This window comes from Setaria viridis, chromosome 1 (assembly GCF_005286985.2).
Source record: "Setaria viridis chromosome 1, Setaria_viridis_v4.0, whole genome shotgun sequence".
NCBI classification, from domain to species: Eukaryota; Viridiplantae; Streptophyta; class Magnoliopsida; order Poales; family Poaceae; genus Setaria; species Setaria viridis.
This window is the reverse complement of record NC_048263.2, coordinates 40,510,308-40,525,777: the sequence shown is the minus strand read 5'-3', so window position 1 is coordinate 40,525,777 and position 15,470 is coordinate 40,510,308. Positions and strand designations below refer to the sequence as shown.

The following is a 15,470-nucleotide window of genomic DNA, read 5'->3' as shown; positions in this document are numbered from 1 at the left end:
TGATCTGTGAGCCGATGAAAGTGTCCAAATGAAGGATATAAATCTACAACAGCACGTGAAGCTAATTTTTTTTACAGTCGGTTGCTGCGTCTCCTGTCGGGGGTGTGCGGGTTCATAGACTGCGTGCATCGTGCTGTGGATTCGAATCGAGCACGAGAGGTCGAGAGCTGAGTGAGACCTGCAGTCTCGCCCCACCACAGAAAACGGCGTCACGTCAAACGTCATCGCGATTGGAATTCTCAAGGAGCACGAGCACAATTCCAGCAGGTGCGCTCGCCAACCACGCGTCGGAGTCGGATTCGAGCCCGTTCCAGTCTTCCAGAAGATCCCCGCCCTCTCCGTCTCACGCTTGGAATCCTCCACGAAAGTTCCCTCTGCTAGCCTCCACGGTCCATCCAATCCCCATCGGACGGTCCGCGAGAGCCCACTGGCCTCCCACTCCCCCGCAAGCTGGACCCAATCCCGTTCCTTCTCCAACTCCCCCGCCCCGCGCCTGCAACCAGACGGCTCCAGAAGCTTCCTCCATTAGTCTATCTGACCACGTTGCTTTTATTTATCGAGCCCCTCGTCTTCCCCCCGTTCCGCCAGATCCACGCGTTTTGGTGCTATTGACCGTCGACTCTTGAAGGGATTTGCGAATTTGCGACTTGGATCTGCACGGAGATCGGCTCTCATGGCGGAGGTAAGGCCCGTTTGTTCGATTGTTTGATTCGCTCTTCGTCGGGTACGCGCAATCAATCCCACGGCGTGCGCGGTTGAGGGGAGAGATCTGACTGACATGGTGGTGGTGGTTGTTAATGGCGGCAGGAGGGGTACAAGGTTACGCTGAACGTGTACGACCTGAGCAACGGCCTCGCCCGGCAGCTCTCCACCTCCTTCCTCGGCAAGCCCATCGAGGCCATCTGGTGAGCCCGCCCGCCGCGTTCCCCATCCTCCCCTTCGCCCTTCCTCGGATCTGGAAACCTCGGCTGACTGTTCCTGTGGCGATCGACCGACAGGCACACGGGCGTGGTGGTTTACGGGAACGAGTACTTCTTCGGCGGCGGGATCCAGTCGACGCCGGCGGGCTCGACGCCGTACGGGCGGCCGATGCGGGTGGTGGAGCTGGGCGTCACGCACGTCCCGCGCGAGGTCTTCGAGGACTACCTCCGCGACATCGCGCCGCGCTTCACGGCGGAGACGTACCGCCTCCTCACCCACAACTGCAACAACTTCAGCAACGAGGTCGCGCAGTTCCTCGTCGGCGCCGGCATCCCCGAGTACATCCTCAACCTCCCCTCCGAGGTCATGTCCAGCCCCATGGGCCCGCTGATCATGCCCATGATCCAGAACCTCGAGTCCACCCTGCGGAACAACGCCGCGCCGCAGGCCACGCAGTTCGTGCCCACGCCCGCCTCCGTCTCCGTGCCGCCGGCGCCCGATAAGGCCGCCGTCAAGCGGGAAGAGCCCGCGCCGCCGGCGGCGGCGGCTGAGGCTTCGAAGGAAGCTGCCGCTCCCGCTTCTGCTCCCGCTCCTGCAGCTGACCCGCTCGGGAGCGCGAGGGGGAAGGTGCAGGAGGAGGTGATGAGGGAGTTCGCGGCGATCATGGCGAGCGGGACGCTGCGGGCCAGCGAGGCGGCGGCGCTGGCGATGCGCCGGGTCATGGAGCGCCACGGCGACGGCGCCACCATGCAGCAGGGCTAGGCGGCGCTTTGTGGGCGCATTTCAGCTCATGGGAATCTGTCAAGTGCATGCTGCTGCCGCCGTACCAAGATTGAAAACGTAGATTATCGCCATGTCTGTCTGTCTGGACAATGGTTAAGATCATTTGGGTTGTTAATTGCGACCGGACCTGCCCATCCGATGGGCGATTAATTGACAAGATACGTTAATTATGTGTTGTACGAATGTTCGATCAATGTTCTTCCAATCGGTTTTCGGTGGTTGTTTTTGCTAGACTAGAGCAATGTCAATTCTGGCGCTTTGTTTCAGATGCTCTTGATTTTTGTGTGTACTGTTGCAGACTGCTACTATTGCAAGCCTGCACCTGGTGTCGCTAACAGTGAGCAGTTGATCACTTTTTTTTTTATAAAGGCAGTTGGGTCACTTGAACACGTTTGAATAGTGCCAAGGCATGGGTATTGCTCCAACTCCTCGCCTCTCCGTATAGCTCTACCAAAATAATGTAATGTCCTCCCTAACTTTTGTGCACACAGGATGCCTAATCCTAGTGTTGATTCGTGGCCCATGGCCGCTAAAATCACTAGTGATGATGAAACAAGAAGAACATTTTTTTTTTTGCGAGAAGGGATAACGTCATATTAAAAGAGAACAGAAACAAGTACAAGTGCATCCCTTTTTCCAAAAGGGCCCCTTGTAACTGAGAAATTACAACGAATCCCTTCTTCATTTTCGTCGGAACTGCCTGCCTATGCTGCTCCTCGAACTGCATCGCTGCACTCCAGAACGCACCACCACCGTCGTTACCTCGCATCCAGACAAAGAAGCGGACGCACAAAGGTAAGCCGCCAGAAGTCCTCGGTAAACGAACATCGGCCGTCAAGCTTCCCAATCTTCACAACCCCTTCTCTCCACCCCCAGTGCGTTCCAGAACACAGTTCTGACACTTGCCAAGAGAGCAACAGCAGCACAGAAACCGAACCGTCCGCATCAGGCCGCCATGGAGCACCAAAGCAACCCAACCGGAAACCAAATCCGCCGCCGCCGACGAACTCGCAACCCGGAAAAAGAAGCTGCCCAAAGGGAAGCACAACAGCTCCATCCCATCCAAAAGACAGAGCACAAACCTCCTCCTTGAATCTTGACCCGAAGCAGTGCCGCCGCCGCCGCCGCCGGGGAAGACAAGCCCAAAGGAAGCGTCGGAGAACACGCGAGACCCGCCATCATCTCCGTCTCTGCCTCCGGGGAAGACAAGTCCGCAAGACATCGCCGCCGGCGACATCCCGGGAAACCCTAAGCTACTCTATCTATATCTAGGCTAGACTAGGAGCTATACAGCCGGACAACCAAATCCCCCGGTTCCCTTCCCTCTCCGGCGCCGACGGGGCCACCGGAGAAGAGGGGGGACCGGAGAGATTGGCGCCGGAACAGCGCTCGCCTCCGGTTCACCTCTCTTTACTGTAGCGGGGAAAAGAGAAGGGTCGCGAGAGAGAACGCTTACGAACATTCGTTCGAGTATAAATTTGATACCGTCGTTGCAATCATGTATATTGCATATCAAATGCCATGTTTATGTGCCACCTAAACTAAGTTTTTTTTTCCAATTATGATACTTCCTACCTTGAGTATCACACTTAAACAAGTTTGTTGATCCTTGCATTCATTCTAAGAGTTTTGAGCGCTAGATGACAATGTGAAACAAGTTTAAAAATTATACACGCGCTCATCTCTATAAATACATGCAAAGTCTATTTATTTCTAAAAGATTTAGCTAGTAGATCTTGATCATGGATTGACGAAGCCATTTCAGATGCTTCCCTTTGATGGGCGTGTCATCTACCTCTAAAGTATAGCGCCGATTCAAACTAACTTCCACTACAAGAAAGACCGCACTTAGTTTACATCTCTCATATTTTCCTATTCCTACTAGGTTCCAAACAAGCCTTAGTAAAGCGAAATGGTTGATGCCGAGTCCTTCAATAGAGTGATAGGAATAGGATATTGCTAACCTAGGCGAGGCAAGCCGTTACTATCACAACATCGGAAGTACAAAAATTACCAGCACCAACCCAATCAACCTCTAAACCGTGAGGTAAGAGAAGACTAGTCGCTCGACTAATCGCCCACAGAACGGAGCAGTGGAAACACGAACAGGATGCCCAAAAGGCCACCATAAAAAAATATCACCCGGTCCCATTCCGTCACGCATTAACACGCCAGCCAAAAAACGTGTTCTCTGGTCGTGGAAGAAACAAGGAAGACAACGGAAAGAAAATGACCGATCCGAATAGTAAAATGTTTTCTTCACCTGCGCGCTGCGCCGTAAGCTAACCGCCGAACCGCGCCTCCCCGTCTTCCGTTTCCACTCAACTACCCCACGGCTGGCTCGCGGCGTCCACGGCGAGCTGCGCGGATCGGGACCGCCTGCGCAGGATCGACGGACGGGATTCGCTGGGCGAGCTGTTCCGGGCTGTACTGCCGTGTAAACACGCAGGCCCCAGAGCAGCCTTGAGTGGCCTCACCGTCCGGTCCGGCCACCGCATCGTGTCCCCTCTTCTGCGCCGCTTCTGGCTGTGGCCTCCGCTGTGGCCACGCTCTGCGCAAGCGCTAGGCCACGGACAAAATCGCCACACCTAGGCGGCTAGGCCACGCAGGGGAGGCAACAAAGAGCCGGGGCCTCAGAGGAACACGGAACGTGCGAGACATCGTCACTGTGAAAGGTAACCAGCTCACCCTATCCTTTCACGAATCCCATGGCGAACAGCGAGCACCGCACCTCCCCAGCCACTCGCGGCCACGTCATCTTCTCAGTTCATGTGATTGGTCAGGCTCCGTGCTTGGTGTTTTGCTCGTGCACCTGCACCATCATGTAATCCGAACCTAATCAAATAGTACTCCAATCCCCACGCCTCCGAGCCTACCCCTTCGGTTCCGAACCTCTATATGCCAAATCGCAGTATGACCCTTCAATCTTTAGAGTATCACGAACTAAGCATCGTTATTCCCACATATTTCTTTTCAAAAAATATTATGATAGAAGCCCAACACCCTCTAAATGTTGATTGTTACTTGTATCTAAATTTTAAGAACAAATGCAAATTATTTCACATACATCATAAATTATTACACATCTCAACTTTTTTTTATCTCTTCCGAGCAAATGTGAAAAGAAAACGAGTTTTTTCAATGTAAGAAAGGAAAGAAAAGGGGATAGCATGTCTCTATCTCGGCATCTCCATACTCGTAGTATTTATTGGATGCGTCTCTTTCTTAGTATTAGCAAGTTATTCCGTGGACTCGAGCACTTGTGATTTTTAAATCGACTTTGTTTCCGCATTCGGATGTATGTGAACCTTCTAGAAAGTTTTTTTTTCCCGCATTTGGATATCACTCCTGAGATTGGAGAATTGAGGATGCACGCAAACATCATAGCGCAAAAAGGATTCGAATTAGCACAATATATCAACAATTCTTATTCATCAATGCATCTTATTATGTTGGTACATTTTCTTCCCTTTCGCTTTGACGATAAATTACTAGACTCAAACCGGTACTGATGCTGCTTCTGTATCCTTGCCTATTCCCTATCTTTATTTTTCTCCGTCCGCTCTCTTTCTCTAATACTAACTGCTCGTCACTTATTCCGAAACGATTTCGGCTGAAACGAGCGAGGATGAGCTCGCACCAACGGAGTGTCCGAGCTTACACCAATGCAGTGTGCACACTTCGTCCAAGAAATTTCAACGCCTCCACGGCCCCACCACTCCGGTAATGGATCCCTTCTCGCTCGCTTCCTTTTTTTTTATCCGACTACTTATTGCAGTTATTCTGAGTTGGATGAATTGAACCAGTGGATAAAAAATGTTTACTAGATAAAAATAAAATATTTTTGACTTTGTTATCTCTTTTGTAGAAGCGCAAAAACAAAATTAAAGTTCACAGAAAAATCTCATTTAAATACTCAAAAATCAAGAATGGTTTAATTGTTTAAACGAAAAAACGGGCCAAGAAATTTTATTATCCAAATAAAAAGATAGTAATAATATTAAAGAGATCACTTACTATCGGATAAAAATTATGAGCAATAAGCGCGTTCACCCCTCGTATCATATCTATTTCTCTCGCCCCCACCCCCTTCCACTGGTTCACCTTCTCTTCTCTGTCGGGCTTCCTTTCCTGGCTGTGACGAACCACGTCTTCGCCCTTCGCCGGATCCTTTGCCGGCGACGAGGGACGAACCCACCAGGTACGCCCGCCTCTTCTCTTCCCTTCCTGCTGCGCGAAACGGAGCACCCGAAACCCTACTGTAGCTATTCGTGATTGTGTTCGATCTGACATAGTTACAGTATATACATGTATACTTACTAACTCAGATTTTTTTGCAAAATTATCGGGTGTGCACCCATGTCCTATGCTGGATCCACCAATGCAGAATGGCGCAGAGCAATTGGGAAGCGGATAAGATGTGAGTCACCTTGATGTGTCATCCCGTTGGTTCCTGCGATTTTTTCCCGTTCGATTGGAATTGATCGATTCTCGTGCTTGTGATGCAGGCTCGACGTGTATATCTATGACTATTTGCTGAAGAGGAACCTGCAGACGACAGCGAAGGCCTTCATGGCGGAGGGGAAGGTTGCTGCTGATCCAGTCGGTAATCATCTCCTCCGCTCCGCTTTTGTTACCTTCGCCCTTTCGCATTTGTGCTGGGTTACGTTTTGACCGCGACAAGAGTTTAGTTATTGTCTGGGGCGTGAATTCGAATTTTGAAGTAGAGTGGCAGTTTTGAGCTTAAAATAGGAGTGCCAGTATGGAATAGTTCTTTTTTTTTTGTTTTTTTTTTTTTTTGGGGGGGGGGGGGGGCGGGGTGAAGTAGGGCATGGGATACTACTGAGTTGTCTATAGATTGGTTTTCAGCCAAATGGGATTATATGGTGTAAAATTTGAAGGGGGCTGGAGAGTTTTGAGGACTATTTGGCAGAGAAGTTCTAAAGTAATATGGTGGTTTTGAGACTGAAAGAGGAGCTGGTGAAGACTGAAATGGGGTGCATAGCATCGCGAGAAACCATGTGATTTTATTTTCTTATCCAGACACACAATGGTTGTAGATTAGCTATTGTTATTGAGTGGATTTGCAGCGTGCTATGAGATTTTTGCATGAACATGCACATGAATTTGATGGAGTCGGGAATCGATGCATCCTGTGATGTAACTAACCTTTTGCTGTGCTGTCAAGAGTGCTCTAGTTGAAATGCAATAAATTTAGAATTCCAAACGCAATAGTGCATTTTATATCTGCTACCCCCCCCCTCGTTTTTTTGGCCTCGAAGCATACTGATTTAGATAATAGCTCACATTTGTACTTGTGAAGTGCATGGTGTTAGTGTATGGATGGATTGCAGATTGCAGATGCATGCAAAGCGGAAGCTGCATGAGTAGCATTCATAACATCAAACATGATGCATCTGTATGGACCCTACTCACCAATAAGCTATTACTGATGATTTGCTAAATGCTGCTGATATTTTATCCAGTGCCATTCAATCAAATTATCTCAAACATGCTATGTCTTGCTCGTGTTGAAGGTTTTCCTGAAGGTTCAAATAGTTCAATAATTACTTTGTCGCTTGTTCTTGAGTGGATGAAACCTTACATGTGAAGAGGCAGTACAGAGAGATTCGAGAGATGGAATATGAATATACCCAAATAACTATAGTTGGACGTTTGGTTAGGAGAGCCTGGAAATTAGCAATCCATGTGCCCAAACCATGAGATAGGCTATTTGTAGTTACTGCTACTCTTTCTATTACCTATTTTTTATGCTCTTCCATGGCCTTTGTTGGGTTCCATCTCTAGCCTTCCGAACTTGCTTTGGGACTAAGACTTTGTAGCCTACTTGAAGTATCATTATGTCATACTGACTTGTTAAGTGCAATGCAGCAATTGATGCTCCTGGAGGGTTTCTCTTTGAGTGGTGGTCTGTCTTTTGGGATATATTCATAGCAAGGACGAATGAGAAGCATTCTGAAGTTGCAGCGGCATATCTAGAGGTAGCTTGGGATTGCTTAATTACAATGCATCTGTTTTTGTTTTTGATCTCACTGGTTGTAAATCTCTGTCGGATATATAGGCACAACAAATAAAGGCAAGAGAGCACCAGCAGCAGATGCAGATGCAGCAACTGCAACTTATGCAGCAAAGACATGCTCAACTTCAGCGAACTAATGCTAGCCATCCTTCACTTAATGGCCCAATAAACGCTTTAAACTCTGATGGCATTTTGGGGCCATCAACAGCTAGTGTTTTAGCTGCCAAGATGTATGAAGAACGCTTGAAGCACCCACATTCAATGGACTCTGAGGGATCACAGCTTCTTGATGCTAGTAGAATGGCTCTTCTCAAGTCAGCTGCAACAAACCATGCAGGGTGATCCACCAACCCCCAATTTTTCTCTTATGCACTTTTGCAAAAGGAAAAAAAAAGGTTAAGCTAAAAACTGATATGTTTGCGGTACTCACACAACTTACCATTTTGTGGAATTAGGCAATTAGTTCCGGGGACTCCTGGAAATGTGTCTACCACTCTTCAGCAAATCCAGGCTCGGAATCAGCAAACAATTGTGGGTTCTTGGTTCCATCTTGTTTATTCAGTTTGCAAGTTCTTCCACTAGTTAACTAAATGTATGCGCTGCTAACCTGAGTGTTCTTTCTAACAGGATATTAAGGGCGAAGGTAACATGGGAGTGCCTCAGAGATCTTTGCCCATGGATCCATCATCCTTATATGGACAGGGAATAATTCACCCTAAACCTGGATTGAGTGGTGCAGGTGAGCCCTTTCCCCCGTCTGTTGTGAGTTCCACCTATGTCGCTAAAGCTAGCACTCCGATATAGGAGCACCTTATTTAGAACACCTGGCCTTTATCGCTGCAGGTACATATGCCCACCAGTCACAAATGATGAAATAAGCGACATTTTGGACATCAACACGGTCCCCCAAACATAGCTTTAAGCACTAGTTTCTACCTAATATAATTATAAAGTACAAACAAAACTATAATATTACGTAACTGCTGTTCCAGATAAATCTATCCATCATCGTCAAGCATTTACAATATATGAAGTGGTGTTGATGGACAAATTTTAATTGCTTGGGCTGCATGCAACAACAACAATATTAGCACTTCTCAAATAATATTTTTTCCCACATGCCTGCTGAACCATGTCCCTCTTACTATCTTACTATCACTAAAAGTCTTTGTTGTTATATTTACTTTGACGGCTTAGATTGTGTCATACCACAGTATAATGCTGTAACAGATGGATATGTTTGCAAGTTATTGGTAAAGAGCTACAATTTTTTTTTCTTTTGATTGATTGGAGACTCTTTTGTATAATGTGAAGCATTCATTTCAAGATTATCATATATTTCACATTCTTTTTGCTCCTTGTTTTTGAGATACCTTCTGTTTTCAACAGGACTGAACCAAGGTGTGAGTGGTTTACCATTGAAGGGCTGGCCGTTAACTGTAAGCTCTGCAGCAGCAGCAAAAACATAAAACCTTATACACCCATGTTTTTATTTGGAATCTGACCGCCTTTGAATATCCGTGCAACCATCTTACAGGGAATTGATCAATTGCGGCCGAATCTAGGTGCTCAAATGCAGAAGCCATTTCTTTCAACACAGTCACAGTTCCAACTTATGTCACCACAGCAGCAGCAACAATACTTAGCACAGGCCCAAGCACAAGGGAACCTTGGCAACTCAACTAATTATGGGGATATTGATCCCCGTAGACTTACAGCGCTGACCAGGAGTGGGTTGAATGGTAAAGATGGGCAACCTGCTGGAACTGATGGGTGTATTAGTTCCCCTATGCAATCCAGTTCACCCAAAGTCAGACCAGACCAAGAGTATCTCATAAAGGTCAGATTGCTTTAGATGTGTGCTTTCATTGAATTTGTCTTTTAAATCTGTATATTCTCTGGCTCTAGTTTGTTGGGATCTCCCTATATCTGAAAAGGTATCCACATGCAGCAGACATCTTCACAGCAACCGCAGGAACAGCTTCAACAACAGCAGCAGAACCAACAGCAGCAGCAGCAACAGCAGCAGAGCCAGCAGCAACAAATGCAGCAGGTACTGACAGTACGCCCAACCTATGTATTTCATGTTCTATTCTTGGTTGTTGACTCACATGTGGGCTTGTCCCCTTGTGCATCTACTGCTGCACTTCTATCAACAAATTCGAACTTATTGCGAAACACTTAGATATAGAGTGCCAATGGAATTAAGATGTTTATCTGCGAAAGCCTTAAAAGCACACTAGATGGTGCAGTGATGATTTGCATCCTGCCATTCTTCTCAAAACGGGGGTGGTTCCATGAGTGTACTATGGTCTTCTTCGTAAATTCCATGGTTCTTAAGAAGATGCTGAAATGACATGAAATTGTTGATGGGGGAAGTTTTGTTTTCTTGAAAATGATGCCAACAGGGAATGCCACACAGAAGCGACGCATGAGGAATATGCATATATTCACTGTATTTTATATACAATATGGTTAAAGCTGCTGAGATCAGCTGGGGGGATTGTTTGGAATGCTGCAGGCCTGGTTCTGCAGCTGAGTCAAACTTCATGACATCGAATGTTTCTAGTAGTCTACTGTTAGGACTTCATGTCACATTTCTTTTTGCAATATTCCCCACTTTTGCATTTATTTGAGGCCAAATTGACCAAAGAAATCAAAATGGTATTTACTCTAATTGGAAAAGAGTAAAGTTGCCATTTTCATACATTGGAGATAGTTTGGAGAACATGATATGTAAATTTGCATACTGTAACATAGAATTTGTCTTCTTTAACGAGTGCATATACTCTATGATCCCTGGAAAAGTATTTCACTTTTTGAGATGACTAATACTGAGCACTCAGATATTTATCCTTTTATTTGCTTCAATTGCATGAGTTATTGCAATTCGGTTCTTATTAAGAACTGATATGCTTGCCATTTGTCTTACATGCTCCTTATTCTGTAATTATTTATTATTTCCAGAACAATAGAAAAAGAAAGCAGCCTACATCATCAGGACCAGCAAATAGTACCGGTACAGGAAACACTGTGGGTCCTTCAGCCAATTCCCCACCATCTACACCATCCACACATACGCCTGGGGATGGACTTGGAATGGCTGGTAATATGCGCCATGTTCCGAAGAATTTAATGATGTATGGTGCAGATGGAACTGGACTTGCCTCCTCTTCAAATCAAATGGTTAGAGCTTTTACTCTTAATTTAAAGTATACCCCTGGATGTATACAATCTTTATATGATATGGATTGGTAACCCGATTGCTGTATGTGACAGGATGATCTTGAGCAGTTTGGTGATGTGGGCTCTTTGGATGATAATGTTGAATCCTTCTTATCCAATGACGATGGAGATGCCAGGGATATTTTTGCTGCACTCAAAAGAAGTCCCGCAGAGCCTAATCCAACCACTTCGAAAGGTAATATCTGTGATGTTCTTGATTGTTTTTGCAAGCATCAAATGACAGGCCCTTTTGTTTCTAGGTTTTACTTTCAGTGAGGTTAATTGTTGGCGCACAAGCAACAGCAAAGTTGTTTGCTGCCACTTCTCTACAGATGGCAAGATTTTGGCTAGTGCTGGACATGAAAAGAAGGTAAAACTGCCATGCAATTATGATTTTGGTTCCAGAAGTGGCACTTTTTTTGGGAACCTCTGATGTTTCTGAGACTGGTGTACTTTATTTTTGTTGTATAGGCTGTACTTTGGAACATGGAAAATTTCCAGACACAGTATACGTCAGAAGAGCATGGCGGTATTATTACCGATGTCCGTTTCAGGCCTAACTCTAATCACCTGGCAACATCATCTTTTGATAGAACTATTAAACTATGGAACGCTGCAGATGTAAGTTACTTGTCCATGATAGGTTTTAAGGATATTATACCTCCTATAGCAACGTTTCAATTATGCCATAAATGTAATCACAACTAATCCATATTGTCCCCATGTCACAAAAGGTAACAAGATCCAACCATGGCATGAATGAATTGGAATATAAATAATAACTTTTCCCCCTTTTGTATTGATCTTGAAATTATGTTCTACTATGACATCCGAGTTCAATGCACCAATATAATGACATCTTGAAATCTTGCATTCTTGAAATTATTTTCTACTATGACATCCGAGTTCAATGCACCAATATAATGGGTAAAATATGCCATCTGTGTGACTTGACTTGCCTTGCCTTTGGTACAGTATTGCTTATGCTAAAATATATTTTGCAGCCTGGATTCTCTCTGCACACGTTCACTGGGCATAGCTTCCAGGTCACATCGTTAGATTTCCATCCAAAGAAAACTGATCTTCTGTGCTCTTGTGATGGCAATGGTGAAATCCGGTACTGGAATGTGACCCAGCTTACGTGTATGCGTGCCATAAAGGTTGTTGATATTCCTTCTACCCTATGGGTGTGTGGAGAAAGAATCTATGAATTTAGTAACTCATAGTTTTGTCCGACTCTGTCTTCCTTGTACAGGGTGGTACTGCCCAAGTTCGGTTTCAACCTAATGCTGGACAATTTTTAGCCGCGGCTGCTGAAAACATGGTTTCGATATTTGATATCGAGACACATGGGAAAAAATACACTCTGCAGGTTCTGTTTGTGAATACCCAGCATAACATCTCGTTCTTTTGTTCGAAAAGTTCCCCTGCGCTACATTTTCCTTCTCTAGAACCCTGCACATGCACATCTCAAATTCCTTAACATACTGTTGGTATATAACTGTATTAAGATGTATTTCTTTTTCTCTGTTTTGGAGTAATGAAGCTCCTCTCTTTTTCTGTGCTTTACTAATTGGGGGTTTTCCATATGATGTGAACCTGAAGTACTTGATTTGTATTCTCAGGGTCATAACACTGATGTGCAGTCAGTGTGTTGGGACAACAGCGGGGAATATCTTGCCTCCGTCAGTCAGGACCTAGTTAAGGTTTGGTCAATATCATCAGGAGAGTGCATTCATGAGCTTAGCTCCAATGGCAACAAGTTCCATTCCTGTGTGTTCCACCCAAGCTATACCAGTCTATTGGTTATTGGAGGCTACCAGGTAATTTTGTGACTTTATTGAACCTAGCCATCGATACCAAGGACCCATTTTGAGGAAGTGTACATCGTTGTATGTTTGTACTGCAAAACTTGTTGGAAGCTTATTCCTAATCCCTTTGATCACAAATGCATTTGACATTTTAGTGTGGGGCACAAGAACTTAGGAGGTGAGGTGAAAGGATCATCCTGACCTCAATTAATCCTATCTAAAGTGCACTTGGGAAACGAGACATGGAAAAAAAATTTAGTTAATGATAGAATTGATGAAGGGTAAAACTGGAACAAATGAGGTAAAATTACCTAGAAATCTTAGCTTATAAAGGATAGAATTGATGAAGGGTAAAACTGAAATAAATGTGGTAAATTGCCAACAAATCTTAGAATGAAGTTTTGTTAGCAGTAGCACTTGTCCCTTCTCCAGGGTCAAGGTGTACTCTGGTCGCATGGGTCTTTAACATGTCTCTGGAAGTATTCTCACTAAAATTCTGATCATGCAGTCTCTCGAGGTATGGAACATGGTGAAGAACCAGAGCCTGACAGTACAAGCTCATGAAGGTCTGATTGCTGCGCTGGCACAGTCACCAGTGACAGGGATGGTAGCTTCTGCAAGCCATGATAACTCCGTCAAGGTGTGGAAATAACAAAAACAACAATAATGAATCTAGGTAGCTTTTCTTTACCGGGTAATTGATATTTCTCCGATCGAGGCATAAAATGTGGGTGAGCTTGGTGTCGTGGGCAATTGTGTTGTACTCATACTCCGGCAAATAAGGAAGAGTAGTAGTAGCAGTAGCTGGTTGCCTGTCATGGTTGAGCTGTTTAAGTGCTTGTTGCAGCGAGTTTGTGGATGTGTTGTATTTATCCTGATAGGCTGTTTGTGTAGCTCAGGGAAAAAAAAAAGAATAGAACACTGGCTGAAAGGTGGCCGCCTGTTCTATTTTTATTTATGATGTATCATATGTAACTTTTTAATGTTTCAATTGAAACTCGCTGCAATTGGCCTCTGACGGTTCGTTGGGAACTTGCGTCTTGTTGCAGCTGTGTGTTTGATCTACTTGTGTTGCAATGCGCCCCATAATGCAATCTCTTTCCGGAATCCATTAGGATGATATCTTGGAAATGATAAGCTGGTTGCAAATTTTGATTCGCGGTGAATGGAAAGGACGGTCTGATTTTTCTTTTTAAGAAAAAGGGAAATTAGTGCTGACATGCTGTGTGACGTAAATAACGCAATTCAGAACCTGCTTCAGCGGAGTAAATACGAAAAAATTTTCCGGTAAAAATGAACGAATTAATTTTTTTCCTATTTGTGCCTAGTATTCATTCGTTCAGGTTGCTAAAATCACAGTGATCAATGCAAAACATATGAGGCTTTTAAGGTTTGCATATAACACCTCGATCGCCAATGGGCCAAAGGATGGTAGAAATGGAGAGGAATCATGAGACAAATCTAGGCATTTAACATGTTGTTAACAAAATGGCAGTACCCAGCAGTAGCAAGGCCATATTTAAAGCAGAGGGTTCACCAAGAAAGAACACCACCACTGACTGGGGAGAGCAAATTGCAGCGCCAGCCAAATGGTGATGGTGTCAACCAGAAGAGCGCCGTCGCTGTTTGCTATCGCGATGGTGGTGGCGCTCCTCGTTTCCTCCTCCTCCTGTGATGCCGCGTCTAGGGATCGGGCCGACCCGGTGTGCGAGGTGATGGTGCCGTGCAACGTGCTGGACTGCACGCAGTACTGCATCAACGCTGGGCTGCATCAGAAGGGCTTCTGCACCGCCAAGCCCGACCTCCAGTTCTACTGCTGCTGCCCCGTCGTGACCGCCTGATCCGTCCAAAACGTCGTCGTGGTCTAGTTCTAGAGATGTCCTTCGGCCACAATCAATGGACACGATCTTTCTGTTCCATTCCAGTATATGAATAATTGTTTTGTAGTAGTATTTTTTGCTGCCGGTATCTCGTCGATCCTTTCTCGATACGGCGATCAATGCACACAGATACTCTAACGTACCAGCATATAAACACCTCTTCAATCAATAATGGGTGAGATATGCATACAGGATTCGAGATTTTGCACGCATTTAATGGCATCCATGCTTGGGGTAACAAGGCTATCCTGTATTTTTTTTGTACATATATAAGTACTAGCGGGAACAAAGAAAACCAGATTCATCAGAGAAGGAGCGGTGGAAGGAGATGGCAGCGTCAAGGCGCTTGGCTCCTGTTGCAGCCATGGTAGTAGTAGCGCTTGCTGTTGCCGCCTGCTCCGCGTCCAGGGACGCTCCCGGGAACGACGTGGTGACCATACAGCCACAGGACGACCCCAAGTGCGAGGTGATGGTGCCGTGCAGCCTGAGGCGCTGCGTGGCGTACTGCGCCCGGATCGGGCTGCAGCCCAAAGGCTTCTGCAACGGCAAGCCCGACATGCAGGTCTACTGCTGCTGCCTCGTCCCGCCACCATGAAATAGATGTGTGTAACCTGCAGCGATGAAGAATTAATCGTGCAAGTATTTGCGGGCGCAAGCATAATCCAGAGGCAAAGTGCCAATAAATTTTTGTTCTGTGTTTTATTTACAAAAAAGGAATTTGTTCGGTGTAAATCTTTGCAAGGCCGGACGCGGCCCATTTTGCTGCACTGGCCCAGCGTGGACGACCCACAGATAGATGCGAGAGGGCCC

The 15,470-nt window shown here is 45.8% G+C and overlaps 2 protein-coding genes across 3 annotated transcripts; both read left to right on the top strand.

Moving 5' to 3' along the window:
- Nucleotides 1–358: 358 nt before the first annotated feature.
- On the top strand, nt 359–1,970 carry LOC117841528 (uncharacterized). The gene is made up of 3 exons (XM_034721924.2): nt 359–682; nt 808–905; nt 999–1,970. The coding sequence occupies exons 1-3, from the start codon at nt 674–676 to the stop codon at nt 1,681–1,683; spliced, it is 792 nt and encodes a 263-aa protein (XP_034577815.1). The 5' UTR covers nt 359–673; the 3' UTR covers nt 1,684–1,970.
- A 3,808-nt stretch (nt 1,971–5,778) lies between these two features.
- Nucleotides 5,779–13,795, top strand: LOC117841526 (transcriptional corepressor LEUNIG_HOMOLOG). Of its 2 annotated transcripts, none has more exons than XM_034721920.2 (18): nt 5,779–5,905; nt 6,092–6,124; nt 6,213–6,310; nt 7,597–7,706; nt 7,787–8,082; nt 8,200–8,275; nt 8,372–8,483; nt 9,134–9,183; nt 9,282–9,584; nt 9,699–9,797; nt 10,712–10,930; nt 11,024–11,165; nt 11,230–11,339; nt 11,441–11,590; nt 11,974–12,129; nt 12,225–12,341; nt 12,595–12,792; nt 13,289–13,795. In XM_034721920.2, the coding sequence occupies exons 2-18, from the start codon at nt 6,093–6,095 to the stop codon at nt 13,430–13,432; spliced, it is 2,412 nt and encodes an 803-aa protein (XP_034577811.1). In that variant the 5' UTR covers nt 5,779–5,905; nt 6,092; the 3' UTR covers nt 13,433–13,795. The 2 variants fall into 2 exon arrangements, with proteins under 2 accessions (XP_034577811.1, XP_034577810.1); XM_034721919.2 differs by having other exon boundaries at nt 9,696–9,797.
- Nucleotides 13,796–15,470: the final 1,675 nt, after the last annotated feature.